Source organism: Ptychodera flava, chromosome 3 (genome assembly GCF_041260155.1).
Source record: "Ptychodera flava strain L36383 chromosome 3, AS_Pfla_20210202, whole genome shotgun sequence".
Lineage (NCBI taxonomy): Eukaryota > Metazoa > Hemichordata > Enteropneusta > Ptychoderidae > Ptychodera > Ptychodera flava.
The window spans coordinates 15,983,422-16,002,982 of record NC_091930.1 but is presented as its reverse complement, the minus strand read 5'-3'; the positions used below and the strand labels follow the sequence as shown (position 1 = coordinate 16,002,982).

Below are 19,561 nucleotides of genomic sequence, written 5' to 3'. Positions count from 1 at the left end.
TATCTACCTTAAGTTGGATGGATTGGAGTATTCCATAGAAGGGAAGAACAGTTTGAAGTGAACTGACTACACAATTTTTTCTTTTACCCACACAATGAACAAACCGCTCTAAAATATGCCATTTAGATGAGTTTGTTTTGTGTATTTCAAATATATCCCATCACAGTGACTACATTTCTGTACAGCCTGATTGCACAAACTACATTTCTGATTTCACGCATAGTTGGATTTCTTTTGTCATTTATACACTAATCTCACCAGAATGTAACTGACAAGATAAATTCAACTTTGCATTTATCAGAATATAGTTCAGGCTATAAAGACATGTTGTTGTACTATGATGGGGTGTATTGAAACACCACTAAATCACTGATCTAAAATAAAATATTAAGTTTAAAATGCCCAATTTTTGAGAGTATTTGTTCATGGGTGACGTAGAGTATTAAACAATCAGTGTGGCCAGGTCCACTTCAAGCTGTTCTCTTCTGTCCGTTAACTTACTCCAATCCACCTAACTTTGCATGAAACCATAAAAGAAAATAAATCTTCAAAATTACTTTTAAAAATAATTAAAATATCGCTTAAAATCCTCAAAAAATGTTTCAAGCAATATACTGGAAGGCTAAAAAGTCTTGAAAGCCTATAAAGCCTTAAGGGTCGCTGGAAAGCCGCCCTTAGGTCTGTCCAACCTCCCTGCCAATGATCCATGGTGAGTCAAAGGTCAACGTTCCAATCCCCACCAGCCTGCTGATATTTATTTCTAGCCTGCTGATAAAAACACTTAAAGCCCCATGAACTGCAATTTGATAAAATTTGAGTTGATTCTTGGCAGGTTCAAGTTGGAGAGTGCGAGTTAATTATCATTCGTGCAAAACGGTCATCAAAACTTCAGGAAAATAGGAAATCAATGAAATTTACCGCAGCAATCCGACAAAGACGTGGTGATACATACAGGCAAAGGCATAGAAAGTCAATGCTTTACTTCAGTAATTTATGGGTCATGCGAAATGAACGGCAGTGTTTTGATAAACAAATTGAAAAACGATATTCTAAACTTCATGCACATATCGATACTACTGTCGGCTAATCACTTGGCAGTATAGGGATATTCCGAGCCGTTTCCCTGTGTATATAGGGACTTCGGTGTTTCTTTATACATTTTCACTCATATTTCTATTACCTGCTATTTTAAAAGTCATTGGTGTTCAAAACATTAGAAATTCAATTCCTGATAAGTAAAATCATTAGCAATATCAAAAGTACAATTTTGCTAATTTCAACACAATTTGAACAAATTTCAATTGTAAAAGCTATGAAATGTTGACAGTGAGGGCCGAACAAAGTTATCCAGTTTACAGCTTTTCCTTCTCCAGGAGTTTTTTTCTCCTGATCTTTTCATTATTAACTTTTTCTTTAACTCTCACCCAGGTGGTCTGAATTTGTGGATTTTCCTGTAGAAACTTCATGCATGCATCTTTACCTGTAAAATAACAGTGATAGTCATTAATCGCACACAAATCTAACAGCATCAGATTGAAAAAGGGAAACTACCCTTTCATAAAATCTGTTGACCTATGATAGGACACAGTAATTCCTCTAGCTGGACTTGAGCAAAATAACGACTAAATCATGTAGTTGGAAGGCTAATCATGAAATTAATCATAGGTCTACATCCCTCTGAGACTATCATTTCCAGTCTTGGGACTACCATTTTCTCAATATAAAGTTTCAAATTATCAACCACAAATTCAGGCATACATTATACAACAGGAGAGTTTGCTATCATTTACTGTACCCAATAAATAATAACACTGAACTTGTACCTCATCGCACAACAATCATTATACAAAAAGGCTCTTCCAAACCTCATTACAACTATTTCTGGTTTAATGGATGTTCATCTTGACCTTACAAAACACTGGGTCAACCATTGAATCCAAGGTCTACATTACATCATAATATCCTTTGTCAAAAGTCATTGATTATTTAAATCTCAACATTGGCTCATACCTGGTGCAGGCAAATCACTGGAAATCCAACATGAAAAGTACTTAATTGTTCTCATTTCATCTTCTGTTGTCCATCGTTTTCTTTTTACAGGTCGTGAAAGTGGAGGTTGTTCTGCAACAAAAGTTCTATTGACTTTAATTGATGCTAATATAGTGTCAACCTTTACCTCAATACACAGCATTTCAAAACAGTTTATGTATGTGTATTTTTGTTAGGTGACATGGCATCTGACAGACACATCTTTCACCACCGTGCCTTGGCATGGGGCCATTTTCAAAACAGCCTGACTTGGTGCCAGTGAGGTCAAGTGTCGACAGAGGTGGATGTATGATGATGCTATAGGCAACCAGTATGTTTACCATTTTGGTGTATATTGCATGTACATGACCTAACACTGTTAGCGCAATATCCCATGAGCAAGATGGTGGGAGTTGACATAAGAGAGAGTATTGAAGAAAGGAGAACCTCATAAAAAGGACTATTTAATGATCCTGAAGTTAAAAGCATTGCTGATATTGCTTAAACAACTCAACTATACCAATCAATAATACACCATGTGATGTCAGTATACAACCCATCAGAATTCTAGAGAACTATAACGCCAGCTGTGTTAGAAGATCTCACTTGTTAAAATGGGATTACGGTAAATCTACTGATATCAAAATAGATTTGCTTGACCACTGGTAAAAGTACCCTTGGTGGCAGAATAATCAGTCATTACCTAATTCAGGATCAACTTTACATTTAAGTGGACACCGTGGCCAATGTGCATGTACCGGTATTAGAAAGACAGTGCAGTGGCTAAGAAAATGAAGAGTTATGGCCTTATTACAAAAATCTATTTAATATGCAAATGAGAAATTAATGAACACGCCACACCCAACAAAATCTGATCAGATCTAGATTTTATCATAATGATGCTAAATACCAAATTGCACGACGTGGGACTGAACGGGTAGTAAGTGATGATCGGAACAAAATCTGTCAACACATGGATGAAAGGGTGGACGGACACGCACACAGACATTGCAGCGACATAGGACATCTTTTGGCGCTTTGTGCCAGGGTGGCCAAAAATTAAACAGGAGAACATAAAACAAATATGTTGAAGAGAATGATTTAGTCATCAAAATGACCTCAGAGCATCCCTGCCTACAAGTACATAACCTGTTACTTTCATTTCAATATTTCTGTTATGCATATCAGCTGCAGATTTTGTTCTGCTCCCTGCAGTATCTTAAATTAAACAATGCTCAAAAAAGTACACTGTTTAATGTGTGAATAAAGTAGAGAAGTTGTCTACCTGGATCACTTTGTTTGGGGTCATTTGATGCGTGTGCTTGGTTTTGTGATTCACTTGCACCATTTCTGCTTGCATCACGTTGTTTGAAGTTACTTGACGTTTGACTTGCATGTGCTTGGTTTTGTGATTCACTTGCACCATTACCTGATACAAAAAATATGAAAAGATTCAAATCATATCAGGTATGTTTGGGTAGGTAGGTCGCAAATTTTTTTCAATTTTTTATACTCAACTGACATGTGATCAAAACAAATAAATGTCAAATTGTTTTATTTTGCATGATGTCATTAAACCATGCAAAATTTAAATTTTTCCCCTAATCTCGCGGAATTTGATTTTGAGTGGACACAAGTGTGGGGTTAGGGGTTTACACTTGGGTAGGTAGGGTTACAAGAAAACAACAGTTTAATTTGTTAACCTTATTAAAATTAACATGAAGGCGCGACATAGGCGTTTTCTTTTTATCGGATAATATCGTCTAGGATGTCTAAGCTAGAGAGTTCCAGGAACAGGGGACCAAAGTGATCTCACATGGATAATATTATCGACATTATCCGATAAAACCGCATTTTTAGAATTTTCCCAACCATCCACTTCTAATATTAGACTCTAACTTAGGATTTAGACAATATTATCAATTTTATCCAATAATATCAAATAAAACTGCATGTCAGGCAATCGCCACTTCCCCACTCATCTAATATTCGACTGTAACTTAGATGTTAGACAATATTATCAATTTTATCTGATATTATCCGATAAAACTGCCTGTCGGGCATCTGTCTCTTCCCCATCCTTCTACCGGTAATATTAGACTCTAACTTAGATGTTAGACGATATTAAAATACAAATTTGAATATTTCATCACGATTTTCACAAATTTAAGTTTGGTCATCCCTAGGGATCTGTATACAAATATCAAAGCTGTCTGACCATCGGTTATGACGAAGATGATTTTTTACCAAAAACGCCTTTTTGCACTAATTTGCATATTTTCAGCAATACCAAAAATAAAAAGCTAGTTTCTCATAATCATATTTTGCATCTACACGGCAAATATCAAATCAGTAAGTACTGCGGTTCTCAAGATATTTGAGTGGACGGATGTCCTCACGGACAGACATGCTGGCACATAGATATACATACATAGAGACTGACGATTGACGCCAGATGGATACCCATCCCAATAGCTTTTATAGACTATAGTCTATGGTACTAGCAGCTAAAAATCATCCTTAAACTGCACACGGTTGATAAAATTGCAGGAAATCTCTAGAGATTGATGAACATAGCTCATTTCCACTGTCCACTCGCGACGTCTGCACATCATGCCCAAGTGTACATGCCTCCACGCATATTATTTTTTATAAACCTCTGACCTCAAATTAGCGAGTGCTCATTGGTCAATATACCGGTAACATGAATATTCTTTAGCTCATCATTCCTAATTTGGTGATTGGGGCAAGTGATTAAGGTCACCACTTAATTAACCGTACTGCCATATCACATTGCAATATGACACCACTTCTTAAACCAATCAATAAAATTTAATTATAGTTACATTATATTAGGACGCTCTGACAAAAGTTATTCACATACACACAAAAACAACTTCATAATTGTTTTCAGAAGGAAATAAAACATCAAAATGATACCAATCAAGTCCACAATTACCACACATAAAGTTGTCTTAAAAACTGCTCAGAAAATGCTGAATTTTGACCAAAAACCTGTAATATCTTATGAATATAATGGTGCACCTTTCATCACAATTTCAACCTATATGGATTACTTTATCCCACGTAACCTGCATATACAAAATATTAAAGTCATCTGTCCAACCATTTTGGAGAAAATGATAATTTGATCGAAAGCGACAAAAATTGTCCCTAAAGTACAACACCAATTTTGAATTTAAAAAAAAGAGAAATTAACTGTATGGTCAATAACCAAACATACCCAAAGTTTTACCTACAGACCCTAAAAATTTTAGGAGTAATGTAAACATCATAATTTATACAAGAATTAGCATGAAAGTAAAATACTATTAGTACAATTGCAAGATCCAGAGAGTGGGAGTATGTTACATGTTTTACAAGCATTGCTTCAATAATCTGCCCGAATAAGAAATGTAGTGCAGCCTCTGTTACATAGAATACTTTTCAAGTAAAAAATGCTGGCACAACTGTGCGAACAATGCCTGCATTGTTTTCTCCCATTAGGAGTGGGTGGAGTCTGTGGTCAACAACAGACTGTGAGCCTGTTGGGCAGTCAAAACGCTATGTGGAGTTTTGTGCCAGTACAAAAGCGGAGGGCTAAGGAAGTGCCAAACATGTGCTTAAATTCTGACAAAAGACTGCTAAAAACTGCGAGAATACTGGCTGGATTTTGCTACCTTGTGGGACAACCACACAGTAGATATATACAGACATTTCAAGTCTATACGATAAGCTTCTATTCAATAGATATTTTGATTGGAAAATCATCTTGTTCTTTTCTTTTTAGTAAAGAAAGTCTGATTTCTTTTACGTGAAGCAGTCTTCTGCAGAGTGGCATCGTCTTCTGCTGGTTTGGCATTCCGAGGATGACTTGTATCTGTTGGTAGACAAAATTTTTTGTAGTATCATATTGCTATCAAAATTTAACTTTAAAGGGGAATGATACCCAGCAATTCGGTGTTCATCAATGAAAGATCTATGAAAAACTGGTGCAAAATCTGTATTTGTTATTCACTTTCACTTAGTGATAGCGCGATGATGCTTTTTAAAAAAACTTCGTCATAGGCGGAAGTGAGGTAAGAGCCTTGCGCCGAAACAAAGTTTGTATTACAAATGCACTGGCACTAATAGCGTTTCCCAAGCAGGCACTGGGCTCTTACGTCACTACAACCTATAACGAAAGGTTTTTAAAAAGTGTCATTGCACTATTAATAAGTGAAAGTGAATAACAAATACGGATTTCGCACCAGGTTTTCATAGATTTTTCATTGAACACTGAATTTGCTGGATATCGTTCTCCTTTAAACATGTAATTGAAGGGGACAAAGTCGCTCTTTTTTTAGCTTTTAAAAATTTGTTCATGAATTTTGTTTGATATGAAAAGCTGTTCCTATTGTTTGACTACCTGAAACATGCTGAAACACTGGCGGACTGTACACAAGCTCTACTCTCCTTGTAGACAGACAAGATCGAAACACTCACTGAAAAATAAATAGTCTCTACCCAGTTATTCACTGATGAGTGAACTTTCATCAGTGAGCTTGACAGGATATCCAGTGTTACATAATGTTTAGTCCACTTTGGCCTTAAAATGATATATCGGAGTGTGGATCCTTTCATGTAGATAGGATGATAGCTGTCAGATACAGTACACTGCTGTGGCAATGTTTATTTGTCATAGGAAACAGACTTTGGCACAGAGTAGTTCATTTCACCAAGATGTCGCACACAAAATCACTACATTTCACACAGCAAAGGGGTAATTTCGGACAATATTGAGGTTCTGAACTGACATTCTGCTTTCACATTGAGTGACTTCATGCAAGTATTCCCTGCATTCTTAAAGTCCATATATTACCTGATTTTGTTTAATTTGAACCTTATACTATTGTTTAGTAAAAAAGCCATAATACTCAAATAATTAAAAATTATTTTTGGTATTCATTTCTACAATATTATATTTCATACATAAAACACTCGAAATACCGGTCCTCAGAAAAAATCTGAATTCATATTGGCCGCAAAATGGTCACGTGACATGACGTCATGCGAGGCCATCAGTGCAGTGTGCAGTGACAGGGTCGCACTAGCGCTCGCCACATTCGCAAAATGCGATAGAAAGTGCTGGGTGGCGAATAAAATGTCTTCTTGGTTCGCCACGCTCATGAAAGTGTGGCGAACTGGCCTCAAACTAAAAGACCTCGGTCAAATTCACGGTGGACGATGCGATACTATCAGGTGATTAAATCAATGTGACAATACTCTCGCTCTCAGCGCCACATAAGTTTACGATACCATACAATGGTTGCGTACTATGCGTTCTGTCCAGCTTAGGTACGCATTGCCGAACTCGGCGAGCCATAAAACCTTTTGTTTACCCTTTGAAGCCAGTTTAGTACCAAAGAAGGACTAAAATAATGACATCATCCACCCTAACATCAGAGAGATCCAGTAATTTATGCGAACTTTCCGAGAAGGGGTCAGTGGTTTACGTGAATATTACATGTAAATCAGGTCGGCTGCCCCGCTGCCATGCCGTGCACTCAACGAGAGTCGAGAGACTTTATGATAGCTTTTCTACAACTCAGACACAGAAGACGATTATATCATGTACAGCTATTGCTCTCTGAGTGATAGAAACGGTAGCTTTTACCGATTTTTTGATAATATTCTATGGAAAAATCGAGCGATTTGCTAGCCAAGTTGATTGCGATAAAACTTAGTGATGGCAGCATGGCATTGCATTGCAAGATGCTGAATGCTCCGGTCCCCGTGGTTCTTTCAATGTGCATGATGAAGAAATTTGTAAGATTTTAGTTATACTGAAGTGCATTCTGTTGATTTTCAAGTGACTTGCAATCGATAAGCTCATGCAAACTGTTGATATCGTGGCCTTATCCAGCCTGTAGCGAGAGAGCCGTGACCTACTTTGTTTACAAATTTATGTGTTGTTACTGTTGACATCGTGACATATTTTCTACGTTGGGTCGCGTCTGACGTGTGTCTCTTGCATCTCCACAAGGTGACTGGAAACCGTATTTTGTGAGTTTGAAGCCAATTGAAAACACTATTTTTCAACTTCAATAAACCGGGCATGAAACTTTTATCTCAATACTTTGCGGTTTCTTGCTATCTGAAGACATCTTTTGGTATGCTTGTCAAAATACGTGATCCAACTTTGAAAACTGATTGACTAACACAGTATGACTGCGAGACACGATTACATGTAAATCAAGGCTGTGTCAATGTCACGAAATGCGTACGACGTTGTACAGTGTCTGGTAGGTATCAATGAGTCGGAGAGCCCGCGTACCTGGTCCGGCTAGGCTCCACTATACTGTGAAGATCGGTGGAGATACACGAATCAACCTGACTCCATTACAAAATTAGTAATTCTGCGATACAAACAAATATGGTCAAGAGAAAAAAACTTTCACAGATCGTTTTGTTGGTCTTTCAACAAGGAATGAAGGTTCAACGAACTAACGCAGCGCGAATATCAGTAGTTATTTCCGGAACGCGGGAAGGTCGTTTGCTGTGCCAGTACCGTCTGATAAATTTGGAGAAGCAGATCAAAACTCCAGCAACGATGATTATATTCAGGCACATCACGGACAAACGGCCCCGGGCCACTACAGCTGCAGGGAAGGTGATGATGACTAATTGTACCGGTGAACTTCCGACACAAATAGCGTGTATGTTCTGTGCATACAGCAGTGTAGGTTTATTTTACGTCCATGACACAGTGGACAACAACAAGGGAAATAAGTAATCGTGGTTTCATCTCGTTGTTTATTACATAAATGTCAAAAATGATTTTTTAAGCGTTTTTAAAACAATGTGCATACGCAAGACATTTTAGTGCGATGCAGAGTTCAACGTGGCGCGTATACCGGGTGCTCTCTTCTCGTTACCCAGGCTTAGTCAGACTCGTATCGGCATCTGATGACAGACAGAGTTATGAATTCGAGTTTCACGCAGCCGCTTTCAGAATATTTCGATTGGGCATATTTATCATAAAATCGAAGGCCTAAATGATTCTTATTACTACCTATCTGTGTTTCCCAGTCGTGAAGGCTCGGGTGAACCTGGGTCTGAAGGTATTTCATCGCTTGGCCGATTGATCCGCAGCTCAGGTTGGGGAGATACCTCGCACCTCGCTGGCTCAAAACCTATACGGCCGTGGCTCTGAATTTCCTGAACAATAGTCATGTACCGTAGAGCCCAAGACTCCCCATTATCATCTGAATCAGTCCAAAAACTATCTCTTCATTCGCGCTCGCCGAGTTTAAATTTGACGCCATTGTTGCTTGTGTATGTACAGCAGGAGGAGGCAGAGATTGATTTGCACAACGATTGCCTCACGTGACGTCACAGGTGAGGGCGTGGTTCAAACAGAGATTTTTTTCTCAAGCCGTGAATTTATAGCAAGATTGCATTTATTTATCAACAGAAATGAATAAAATGACACCAGCAATTGACACATCACTCCAATAAGAGTTTATAGTAAAAAAATAAAAAATATTTTTTCAGAGGTAATACATGGACTTTAATATCACAAAAAGGTCAAAACAGCGACTTTGTTCCTTTAAAGGTATACGGTCACATGTAATCTAAATATGCCCATACGTGATCAAATGGGCGTTCCTTGGTATTCAAAATGCCCATGTAAGGGCACTGTTTTTAAAAAGCGGCTACCCACTTAAAATCTGTGATTGGTTAGATTTTCGCTTTCCATGGTAACTGTGGCAAAATTCGAACAGGTGACAGTATGCCTTTAATTGTTGATGACATACTGTCAATTATCGCATATGTACTGCCCACGACATTGTTGTTGCCCGCGGAATAAAACTGGCATTTTCACTGGCGATATGCAAATGAGATAAAATAGTCCCTGTTTTCACTTTACATTTCCGCAGAAAGTCTCATGACATATAAAACCTTTCCATGTATTTTGGACCTGATAAAGCTACCGGTAGTTGTACTTGTATGACAGATATTTTACTGCAGTTTTATTATCAGATGAAGTTTTACAATGTCTTTGGAATGAATGTTGAATTGAGTGCATAACAATAGCTGCGAAGCTTGGCCAATCCAAAGACAAACAGAAAAAACAGACTAGCATAACGGCTTGTCTCTTTGACGGTATGCCTGCCTCGGCAAACAATGACCTTTTCTTATTAAAATAAACTTTAATCTTGTAGACAGGGTGGAGACACTCTTTGGTCTCATGTGAAATACATTATCACATGAGATTATGCAACATTTGGCCTCATTTTCACACTTAATTATAACAGTGGGGCTTCTGATTAGGCTACAGACTTTCATGATGATTTTTAAAAAGAAATCGAAAAAGATCAGTAACTTCCATACAGCAATTGTGACTTTGAAATTTATTGCTATTCTTGGAAGACAACTAGTGACTGATGACAGCCACATAGCCACCAACATAGTTTCTCCACAGAATTTTTGTCCATCCACACATCATTTTTTGCATCCGTCCATTCTGTCACGAGCAGCCTATCTGGTTCACTACCTTGGTGGGCATTGTACCGGTACAATGTAAATCTACCGGTACTTACAATTAACAATCAAAGTTCACAAAAATTGACCTCTGCGGTAGCCTGCATCATTATTTGGTCTATTTCACAATTGTTGTACGGTACTTACGTGTTTTTTTAATGTCAGTCTCGACTGGGTGCCGTTCTGGTCTTCGCAGCTTCTGTTTGCATTTTTCTGCCTGACTTTTCTGTGCATTGTGGAACATAATTGGCCACTGTGCCTCTAAAATAGTGACAAACAGATCAACTTCTTTCACTTTTTCAGAACAGCTGTTTGCGTCTTTCATGATGTATTTTGCTTTCATGACTTTAGCGGCATGCTTTAAGGCATAGTAGATTCTTGACTTCTGAGACTCCAGCTCCTTAGAAATGTTGAGTATGGCAGTCTTTAATGCTTTGAACATGGTTCTGTTCAGAAGGTCCATGCCTTTTAAGGTGTTTTTTCACACTAACTTTTTTAAATTCCGCAAGTAAGTTACCAAGGCATCGCATGGAACTCACCACAACTTCTCTTTTCCTTGATCTATTTTTCAACCACAAATTCCATCCAACATTTACAATCAAGTCATCAGTTTGGCAGATCCTACCAACGTCATCTTTCAAGAATCTATCCAGTATTGAACGCTTAAATCCATCATCATACTTTTCACAGGACTGAAGCAATTCTGGAGAGTAGTCCAGGCATTCAAGAGTAGACCCTTCAGCTTCTCTGCATGTCCGCTTGTGTTTTGATATCAGAGACTTTCGAAAGAAACCTTTACAATATCCGCATATCTGAAGATGTGATGGACCTTGGTTGCGTTCTCTTTGCAAGTGAATATTGGTAACACCATTCTTGGAGGTTTTTATCACGTTCTGGTTGAAGTGAAAGATGCCATCCTTTTTGATTTGGTCTAATTTTCTTTCTCTGTCAACTTTTGTAGCAGCAAGAGCTGACTTAACTTCTTCTTTATCTTTATCTTTATGAACCATCCTAAGGTGTCGAGACAGTTTTGACTGCAGCTTTCCACAGAACTTACAGGGACGGTATGGTTTTGTGTAACAAGAGATTTTTGTGGGTTCAGTCTGCACTTTTCTCTTTAAAGATCTAGTTGAGATGACTATAGGATTTTTTTGCACTAGAGTCTGTTCCTGTGGATAAATCAAAGTGAGACTTGAGTGGACACCGTGGGTCATCAGTATGTATTAGGGAGATGGTGCAGTGGCAAAGAATGTGAAATTTGACCAAAGTTGAATAGCATAGTCACGCGACAGTGTAATCATACTATGCGCAAATACCATGTTTGCTTGAGTCCATCTTGAGATATGGTGACATATTTCATTAATGTGAATGTCTGGCTCAACCAATGAGTATAATACATGATAAGTGTAATGAATGTATTTTCAAAGTTACCATACTTCAAGGCAAGCAGACAAGATTGAAAAAGTAAAGTTTTATTTTCATCATAAATTATAACAAACTTGTAACAAAGTCATATTGAACATGTGAAAGTTTGGAAAGTCACTAACAAGCTCTGCTTGTTAGTATGTTTTGTCAATGTCACTGTTGGATGTTGTTGTCAAATGTCTGTGTACTAAGTGTGTGTATTCTGATTTATTTTGGCTCTTTTTTTAATTAGCAGCAGCTAAATTGTTACATATTCTTTGCCCCACTTCCGCACGCTCGTATTTCTCTTGATATTGCGTTTACTGAGAAAATTTACCTTATGGCCCCTATCGACATGCCGCCAATCATAGCAACGACTACGTCTTACGATATCTTGTACTATGTAATGTCGAATGTATTGGAAAGCGTGCGGAAGAACGCTCAATCTGATTGGGCATAACAAACGACGCCATTCGGGGAATTGTGTTTAACGGGAAAACGGCGTGGTCTACAAGTTCTATCGGGACATTTTGGCAAGTTTCACGATATCAGTGAAAATACAAGATATAGTAATTTACTAAAGTGAAACCAGGAGGGTCATTTGTTTTCAGACTCGGTATGCTAAAATGAAAATATATCCTAGTTTGAACCGTGTAAACACCACATTTCGCTTACTCCGCTATGTCCGTGACGGCACAACCTTACAGGGGCCCCCAACTCGTACTCCACAAACGTTACGATGCCCCAAAACAACCAAAAATTCTCGCAAATCGGGGTTGAACTTTCAGTTTCCACTATAAGAATCATTTCAATCGAAGTGTGGTAGAAATCAGGGGAACGGTTGTTTTTAATGCATGCCCAAGCCCTAATTGTAAAACAATGGCGTCGTCATCACGCGACTAACATTTTTCGAATGAACTCCGTGAATATTGAAAACACGATTACAGTCGATCCCTCGTAAATTTAGATACTCTTTTTAAACTAGACCATAATTAGGGCCCATACTGTATACTCGATGTGTGGTGAGATGTTGCCACACGTTTTGACACGACTTATCAGTGACGTGCTTTGGATAACCTTCGAGGCTGTTTCTTTCCGCACACAGCTTCTCACCTCTCATTCACTCACAGATATTATCGGTACACGCAAAGTTAACACATGCTCTAAATACGGATACAAAAATAAACCTCTTACCGAATGTCGTACTGGCTCAACTGGTGTGACTGTAGATAGACGTAGCAGGAACTGAATCTCGTAGCGACACACAGAAAGTATGGCTGCTCGATGCATGAGAGCGAGGTTGAAAGGCCTTAGGGACTGGTCAGTTTCTTCGGCCGGGGGGGGGGCGTTGGATTATTTTTTGCCGACGTCAAAAAGTGGCTGACACCCCCCCCCCTATTCCAAATTTGAAAACAGAGTGACCCCCCCCCCGGCGCGCGACATAGGTAAAACAAAAGGTGGACATAAACTATATACATTTTAAATATATATTTATATTTTAAATAGTCATTCTATGTTTTAATGAAATTGTTTACATGTCAGTTGTAAGATAGGAATTTCAAAGTGTCAATCTTAAAGTTTGAATACAGTACATTTGAATGAGCTGTATTTTGAATGAGCTGTGAATGTGTTTCACACTTTCTATGCTTAACCAGATGTCCTGAACTGCTGTACATAAATGGATGTCAATCATTAACATCAAAGAGGAAAAAGCAGTGAATCAAAAACTTTGATGGGTGTTAAGACTTGCCAACCATCCAATTAAATCTCCTGAGGAGCCATAGAGAGCTTTTTTAGCCAAATCTGATGTGTACAGTGTCTGAGAGGACCTTTTCTTGTAACATTGAAACCATAAAAGCACAGCTAATAATGACAAAAACTGCCTTTTTTAACTTTTATTTTGTTCATAAAAAAGCATCTTTCTACAGAAAACCTGTGACACAAAAGAAAATAATTGCATCAATGAGAAGGAAAGATATCTTGTCATTTTTCTATCTCTAAAATAAGTCACTGTATCAAATATATATTGTGAAATATTTGTGCATGTTGCTTTCTCATACTGAATTCTCATAGAGAGAACAGAAAAGTATCAGGAATTTGTCATCCTTTTCATATGAAATGCAGATTTCATAATGTACACTTTCACTTTGTAAACATCAAGATATCTCTGATTTATTTTAGTATGGCGCCCGAAGGGCGCGCTGAAAAATATGAAACATCCTGATATCTCTGATATATATGCCTTGTATATTTAAGTTATGCACCTGAAGGGCACGCTGAAAAATGTCTGATATATTAAAGTAATGAGCTTGAAGAGCACGTTGAAAAATATTGAACATACAGATATCTCTGATGTATGTATGCTTGCTATGTTAAAGTTGGGCGTGCTTAAAAATATGACTGATTATTAAAAGTTACGCGCCCGAAGGGCGCGCCGAAAAATACAACTGAATGATGAAATTTGTGGCTGACACTAGCATTTTAGGCAATGATGAGCCTGTGTCAAAATTCAAAAACACACTGACCCCCCTATTGGGTCTTTCAAAAACATGGTGACCCCCCCTATCACCAAAGTCCAAAACAGGGTGACCCCCCCCCCCCATGAATCCACCGGCCCCCCAGGCTGAAGAAACTGACCAGTCCCTTACTGGTTCTGACCACTAGATGGCGCCGCAAACACAACTTTACGAACCCCTTACTGCCAACGTACACTCCTATGAGAAAACCCACTGAACACATTTTTTATTTTATTGAAAAAAATTAATCACACATAAAACAGTATTCATGGTGTAGCATTATTTTAAAAATAATTGTTTCTTAACTATGATGTTTCTACAAGCTGATAAAAGTATGGCCATCACATTTGCTTAAGACGTTCTTGAGTATACTGGTAGTCTTATTACAAAAATTCATTGAATATGCAAATTAGAATTAATTAACCAAACTTAATTATCTCCTCCATCAAACACCCGTTTGCCTACTCATTCAAAACGTTCATTCAAAATGTTTAAAAGGAATAAATTAAAGTGGCTGATATTTACTTTGGTTTGTTTGGGTTTTGTAAATACTTTCAGGAGATTATTATTGTTTATTATAAGTGTACTACACTGTCTCAGTGCTCTTTACGCAAGGGCAAATTGCAATTGAGAAAAAGATAAAAAATAAAATGTATGCCTGACAAAGTAAAAACGAACTAAGTTACACTTTGTAATAATCCTTAGAAAGGTACGTCTTAACACAATATGCATACAAGAATCGACCATGCAGTCTATTTGGGCAATTTAAAAGGGAGATCACAACAAAAAATTGGTGCTGTGACTGAAATGCAAAGACGCTAAATACAGATTACTAGGACCATGTTGTTCTGACGTAGCATATGTTCGAATGATAGTAAAATAACTGAAAATGAATGAACCAGAGAATTTCACCTGATGGCTTTGCAACATGCTACAGAGTGTATAACTCTGAATTCTGACATGTACATTGAAGATAAATGGCTGTATTGATATTCAAAATTAGTGGTCATTGGATCTATCATTTTTATCTTTAATTCATATCCATCGTCTGATCAAAACCACGTCTTTTAAGTGTTGTATAGCAAACGTTATACCATACCAGCATATTGATGGTGTAAATACAGCGATCTGATTGGTCGAAACGCGACAAAAACGTGGCATATTCGCGATGTAGCACGGCTGGCACACGCACGATGTCCCGGCAAATAGCAAAAATGCTTGTTTTGAGTTCCATGCCAGAATTTTCAATATACTGTTATGATATAATAGCAATAAATTACACCCAGCGACGGTATATCAATTGGTTCTTATATATCGATCGTGCATACAGGTCGTGAACTGGTCAAAATCTCGTGCTATACCGTCGCTGGGTGGTCTTATTGCTTTAATATTTAAATAATATCAGGAGCATGAATATAAGCACGGGGAGAGATAGGACACCGCTATCTCTATATCCCTGACGACATGTACATGCAACTTCTGTACGTATGTAATAAACGGACGTTGACTTTGAAGACTCGTCGTATATAATCTGTTAATGTGTATCCAACCGACCTCTCCCATAGCAATATCCTGACAGAAGACGGAAGTGAACTGTAATAGTGCATGGCAGGACGCAGCTCGTACAAACCGCGAGAAAGCAGTTAAATAAAATATTGACTTGTCATGATTTTCCGGGTACAATGTGGAAAGAAATGTAAAAAAAAGACACGTTTCCAATTTTGCAAAATACTATACACTGCTGAGGGCCACCATGACTTTCACGATTCTAGCGCCCTTGAGGATCGACAAATGGAAAACACGAAACTCAATGCAAAGCTGTGAAATATGGGATTATAAAATAAATCAAACGATTAACGGTAAAATGACAGACAGGATTTAAAAAGCTCGTTAAAGCAAACCACAAAATGAATGACAAGTGACTAGAGTCGCGCGAAAAGGTCAACGCAGTGCAATTCAAGGACTTAACGCCATGTGGCCCTCAATAACATCCCATTATGCCAAATCACAATTTACAATAGAAAAAAACCGTGAAAATGCCTTCATTTCATCCAGATATAATACTACAATAAATGAACAAAACTAAATTTTTCCTCGCGTTCTTAAATATAGCAACCTCTAATGACCGGAATGCAAATTTTATATATGTTAAACGGCTAGTTTTCAATCGGATTCGAACCCACAACATATATATGGCATCAGTCGCCTAGCGGAGAGGCCACATAGAGAACCGCTCGGCTAAATCTCCACTCCAAAAAAAGAGTGGTTCAATATATAGCCGGCTAAGTTGTTACATTTTTCTGACTGAGACCGCTCCACACGTTGTAGAGTTCGTGAAGCACTCACGCACGCATGCTCGCTATCATGTGATAAGGAACGGGAAGGCTTTAAATCAGCGATGTTATGAATGTTTTGTTTGTGAAATACCAATCAACCGTCGAAAACAGAAACTAACATTTAAATGAATATATTTTATGCGCCAATTCTTGAGTAGCAGTAACGTTATGAATGTATAACAATTATCGCTATTACACTTACATTCATTCATTTATTTTTTATTAGATTTATGGTCACTACGTTTAAAAAATAGTGGTTGGTGTTTCCATCACATTTGGTATATTTTACTGAAATAATGGACGATAATACTTTTTTTTTTGGATGCATAGAAAAATTGTTGTTGGTGTAAATGAATGGAGATTAAATAGATGTATGAGAGTTATTAGCTGTGCGGAGGAGCTAGGCCGCAAACACGTATCGGATGTCACAGGTCGGTGCAAAGTGGGTTAATTCCAAATGAGTCACTTATCATGCGGTGTGTAATTTTCCTCATTTATTCCATTGATTTTTATCAATTGCTGTAAGCTGATGATGTTTTGCTGTCTTCCGATATTCCAACTGTCTACGGATCATGAATCGAAATGCTTGACGCTACGTTCGTGAGACGGCCCGGAGACGGAGGCAATTTATTACACCTAAAGGTTAATGCGTATAGCAGCTGTTGACACCAACGTCAACAATTTTAATAGCACCATCTCAATTTTATATCAATTTGCACACACATCACAAGCACACTTTATAAGCGGTAATCCCACAATACTCTACGGGGACCTTTGGGGTCGATTCATAAGAGTGTATGAATACGTGATAGAGGGTAAGAGAAAGAGAGAGTGGCAACTCCTTTACGTACGAGATGGAGTCAATATTCAAAAGGCCTGTGCTGTTTTTGTTAACCTGTCTCGTCACGGCTTCTTGCATTATCCTCTTCAGCAGAGCCTATAACCCGTATCGTGTCGCCGCGAACAGGTATGCATCTCGCTTGTTTGTATCAGGAAATACGACGATCTCACGCGCCTGGACGGTGCCGCCGCAACGCTCGGCCTGTCCGACGTCGACTCCCCGAAAGCGCGTGCTCTTCGTCGCCAAAGCCCGGACTGGCTCCTCTTTCATTGGTGAGCTTTTTAATCAGAACCCGAACGTTTTCTACCTATTCGAGCCGCTGCGTGTGGTTCCAGATATGGTGAAAAGGAATGTAATACCGGCAACTTATCGCGCCAATATGTCGGCAGAATTACTACACAACTTCTATCGTTGTGATTTCCTAACCCACAACGCGTATCATTTTCGACTGTTGAATGCTGCTAGGAGCAAGGCTCTGCAGAAGATATGTGAACTACAGAAAAATTGCAAAAATGTCTCAATTTCCTATATCAGAGAGGAATGCTTAAAGAATGAAGTCATGGTTATTAAAAGCATCCGCGTTGAAGATCTGAACTATCTGATGCCGATGCTCCACCAAGACTGCTTCGATTTAAAGGTGGTCCTGCTCGCTCGTGACCCAAGGGCAGTCGCCTCGTCCAGAAAATACTTCAAATTTATCAACCCGTTGCACAAAACATTGTACGAGCTCGGTATCGCCAAGCCTTTGAACGATACTACAACCCAACTTCATCCGGACAACGTGCACGACTACTGCAAGTGGCTAGAGCGCAACCTAGCTGTTTTCAGAAACGCCACATCGCGGACGAGGAGACGAATTGTCGTGCTGCGATACGAGGACGTCGTGACGAACGTGACGCAGAAGGCTTTGGAACTTTACAAAACATTGGGAATTAAAGCAACCGAAAACGTACTGAAGTGGATCGCTGACAATACTCAGAGTAAGGAAAGCGCAAAGAGAGGATCCATGCAGACGAAAAGAAACTCGACCAGTACGGCGCTGGCCTGGAGGTCAGATTTAAGCATGGACGATGTAAAACTGGTTCAAAGCGCTTGCGATGACGTCATGCAAACACTTGGGTACAAACTCATTAAGCGGGAATCTGAACTCATCAACACGTCTGCATCATTATTAGAGCCGATGCTCTTGGAATGATGAATGTAAACCAGTTTGTGTTCATTTTTGCCACATACGTACATACATGCATAAATGCATACATACATACATACATACATACATACATACATGTACATACATACACGCATGCATACATGCGTGCATGCATACATCCATACATACATGCATACATACATACACACGTACGTACATACATTTTTGAATATGACATACACGCATACGTACCTACATAACTTACATAGCCTATGCATATGTAAAGTACACATACATACGCACGTGCACGATTACAGTGAAACAAATGTTAATAGAGTAATCACCTTGCTGCAAGCTATCTAATGCGATATATTTATAAGATCTCTTACTTTAATCCCTTGGCACCATATTTCTTGCCTAGCTGATTTCTGATCCAAGTACTCTCACTAATCCTTCGTACAATTTTAAATGTTAGGCACACCCTGTATTGACACATGAACATATTCAAGCACGGCTTCACAGTAGCGTTTACTACTGAGCTAGCAGTGGCAATGGGCGCTTTCGGGCATGTACATTTCGCAAAAAATTCTCATGAATTATCACTACAATATCTTTGAAGGTTTATTTTCATATCCAACCACAGGCACCGATCTAAGTGTCTCAAGTGTGTACTGACTCGATCTCTAATTAAAGGGGAATCGTTGGGACCTGGCCAGTGAGTGCAACTTTCTTAATTACAAACATAGTATTCCACGCGCGA

General features: G+C 38.5%; 1 protein-coding gene and 1 long non-coding RNA gene across 2 annotated transcripts; one reads left to right on the top strand and one right to left on the bottom strand.

Annotated features, from left to right (window-relative positions):
• Window positions 1-961: 961 nt before the first annotated feature.
• Window positions 962-13,260, bottom strand: LOC139129629 (uncharacterized). Its single transcript, XR_011551633.1, has 5 exons — window positions 13,153-13,260; window positions 10,702-11,723; window positions 3,314-5,908; window positions 2,011-2,121; window positions 962-1,480 (listed from the first exon to the last, which is right to left on the bottom strand). It is a non-coding gene; the product is annotated as an uncharacterized lncRNA (long non-coding RNA).
• Window positions 13,261-18,030: 4,770 nt separating this feature from the next.
• On the top strand, window positions 18,031-18,846 carry LOC139127822 (carbohydrate sulfotransferase 1-like). The gene has a single exon (XM_070693691.1). The coding sequence runs from the start codon at window positions 18,031-18,033 to the stop codon at window positions 18,844-18,846; it is 816 nt and encodes a 271-aa protein (XP_070549792.1).
• The last annotated feature ends 715 nt before the right edge of the window (window positions 18,847-19,561 follow it).

Excerpts from the sequence above, each read along its gene's own strand:
- LOC139127822 (XM_070693691.1), top strand. The coding sequence starts at position 18,031 with ATGTCGGCAGAATTACTACACAACTTCTATCGTTGTGATTTCCTAACC.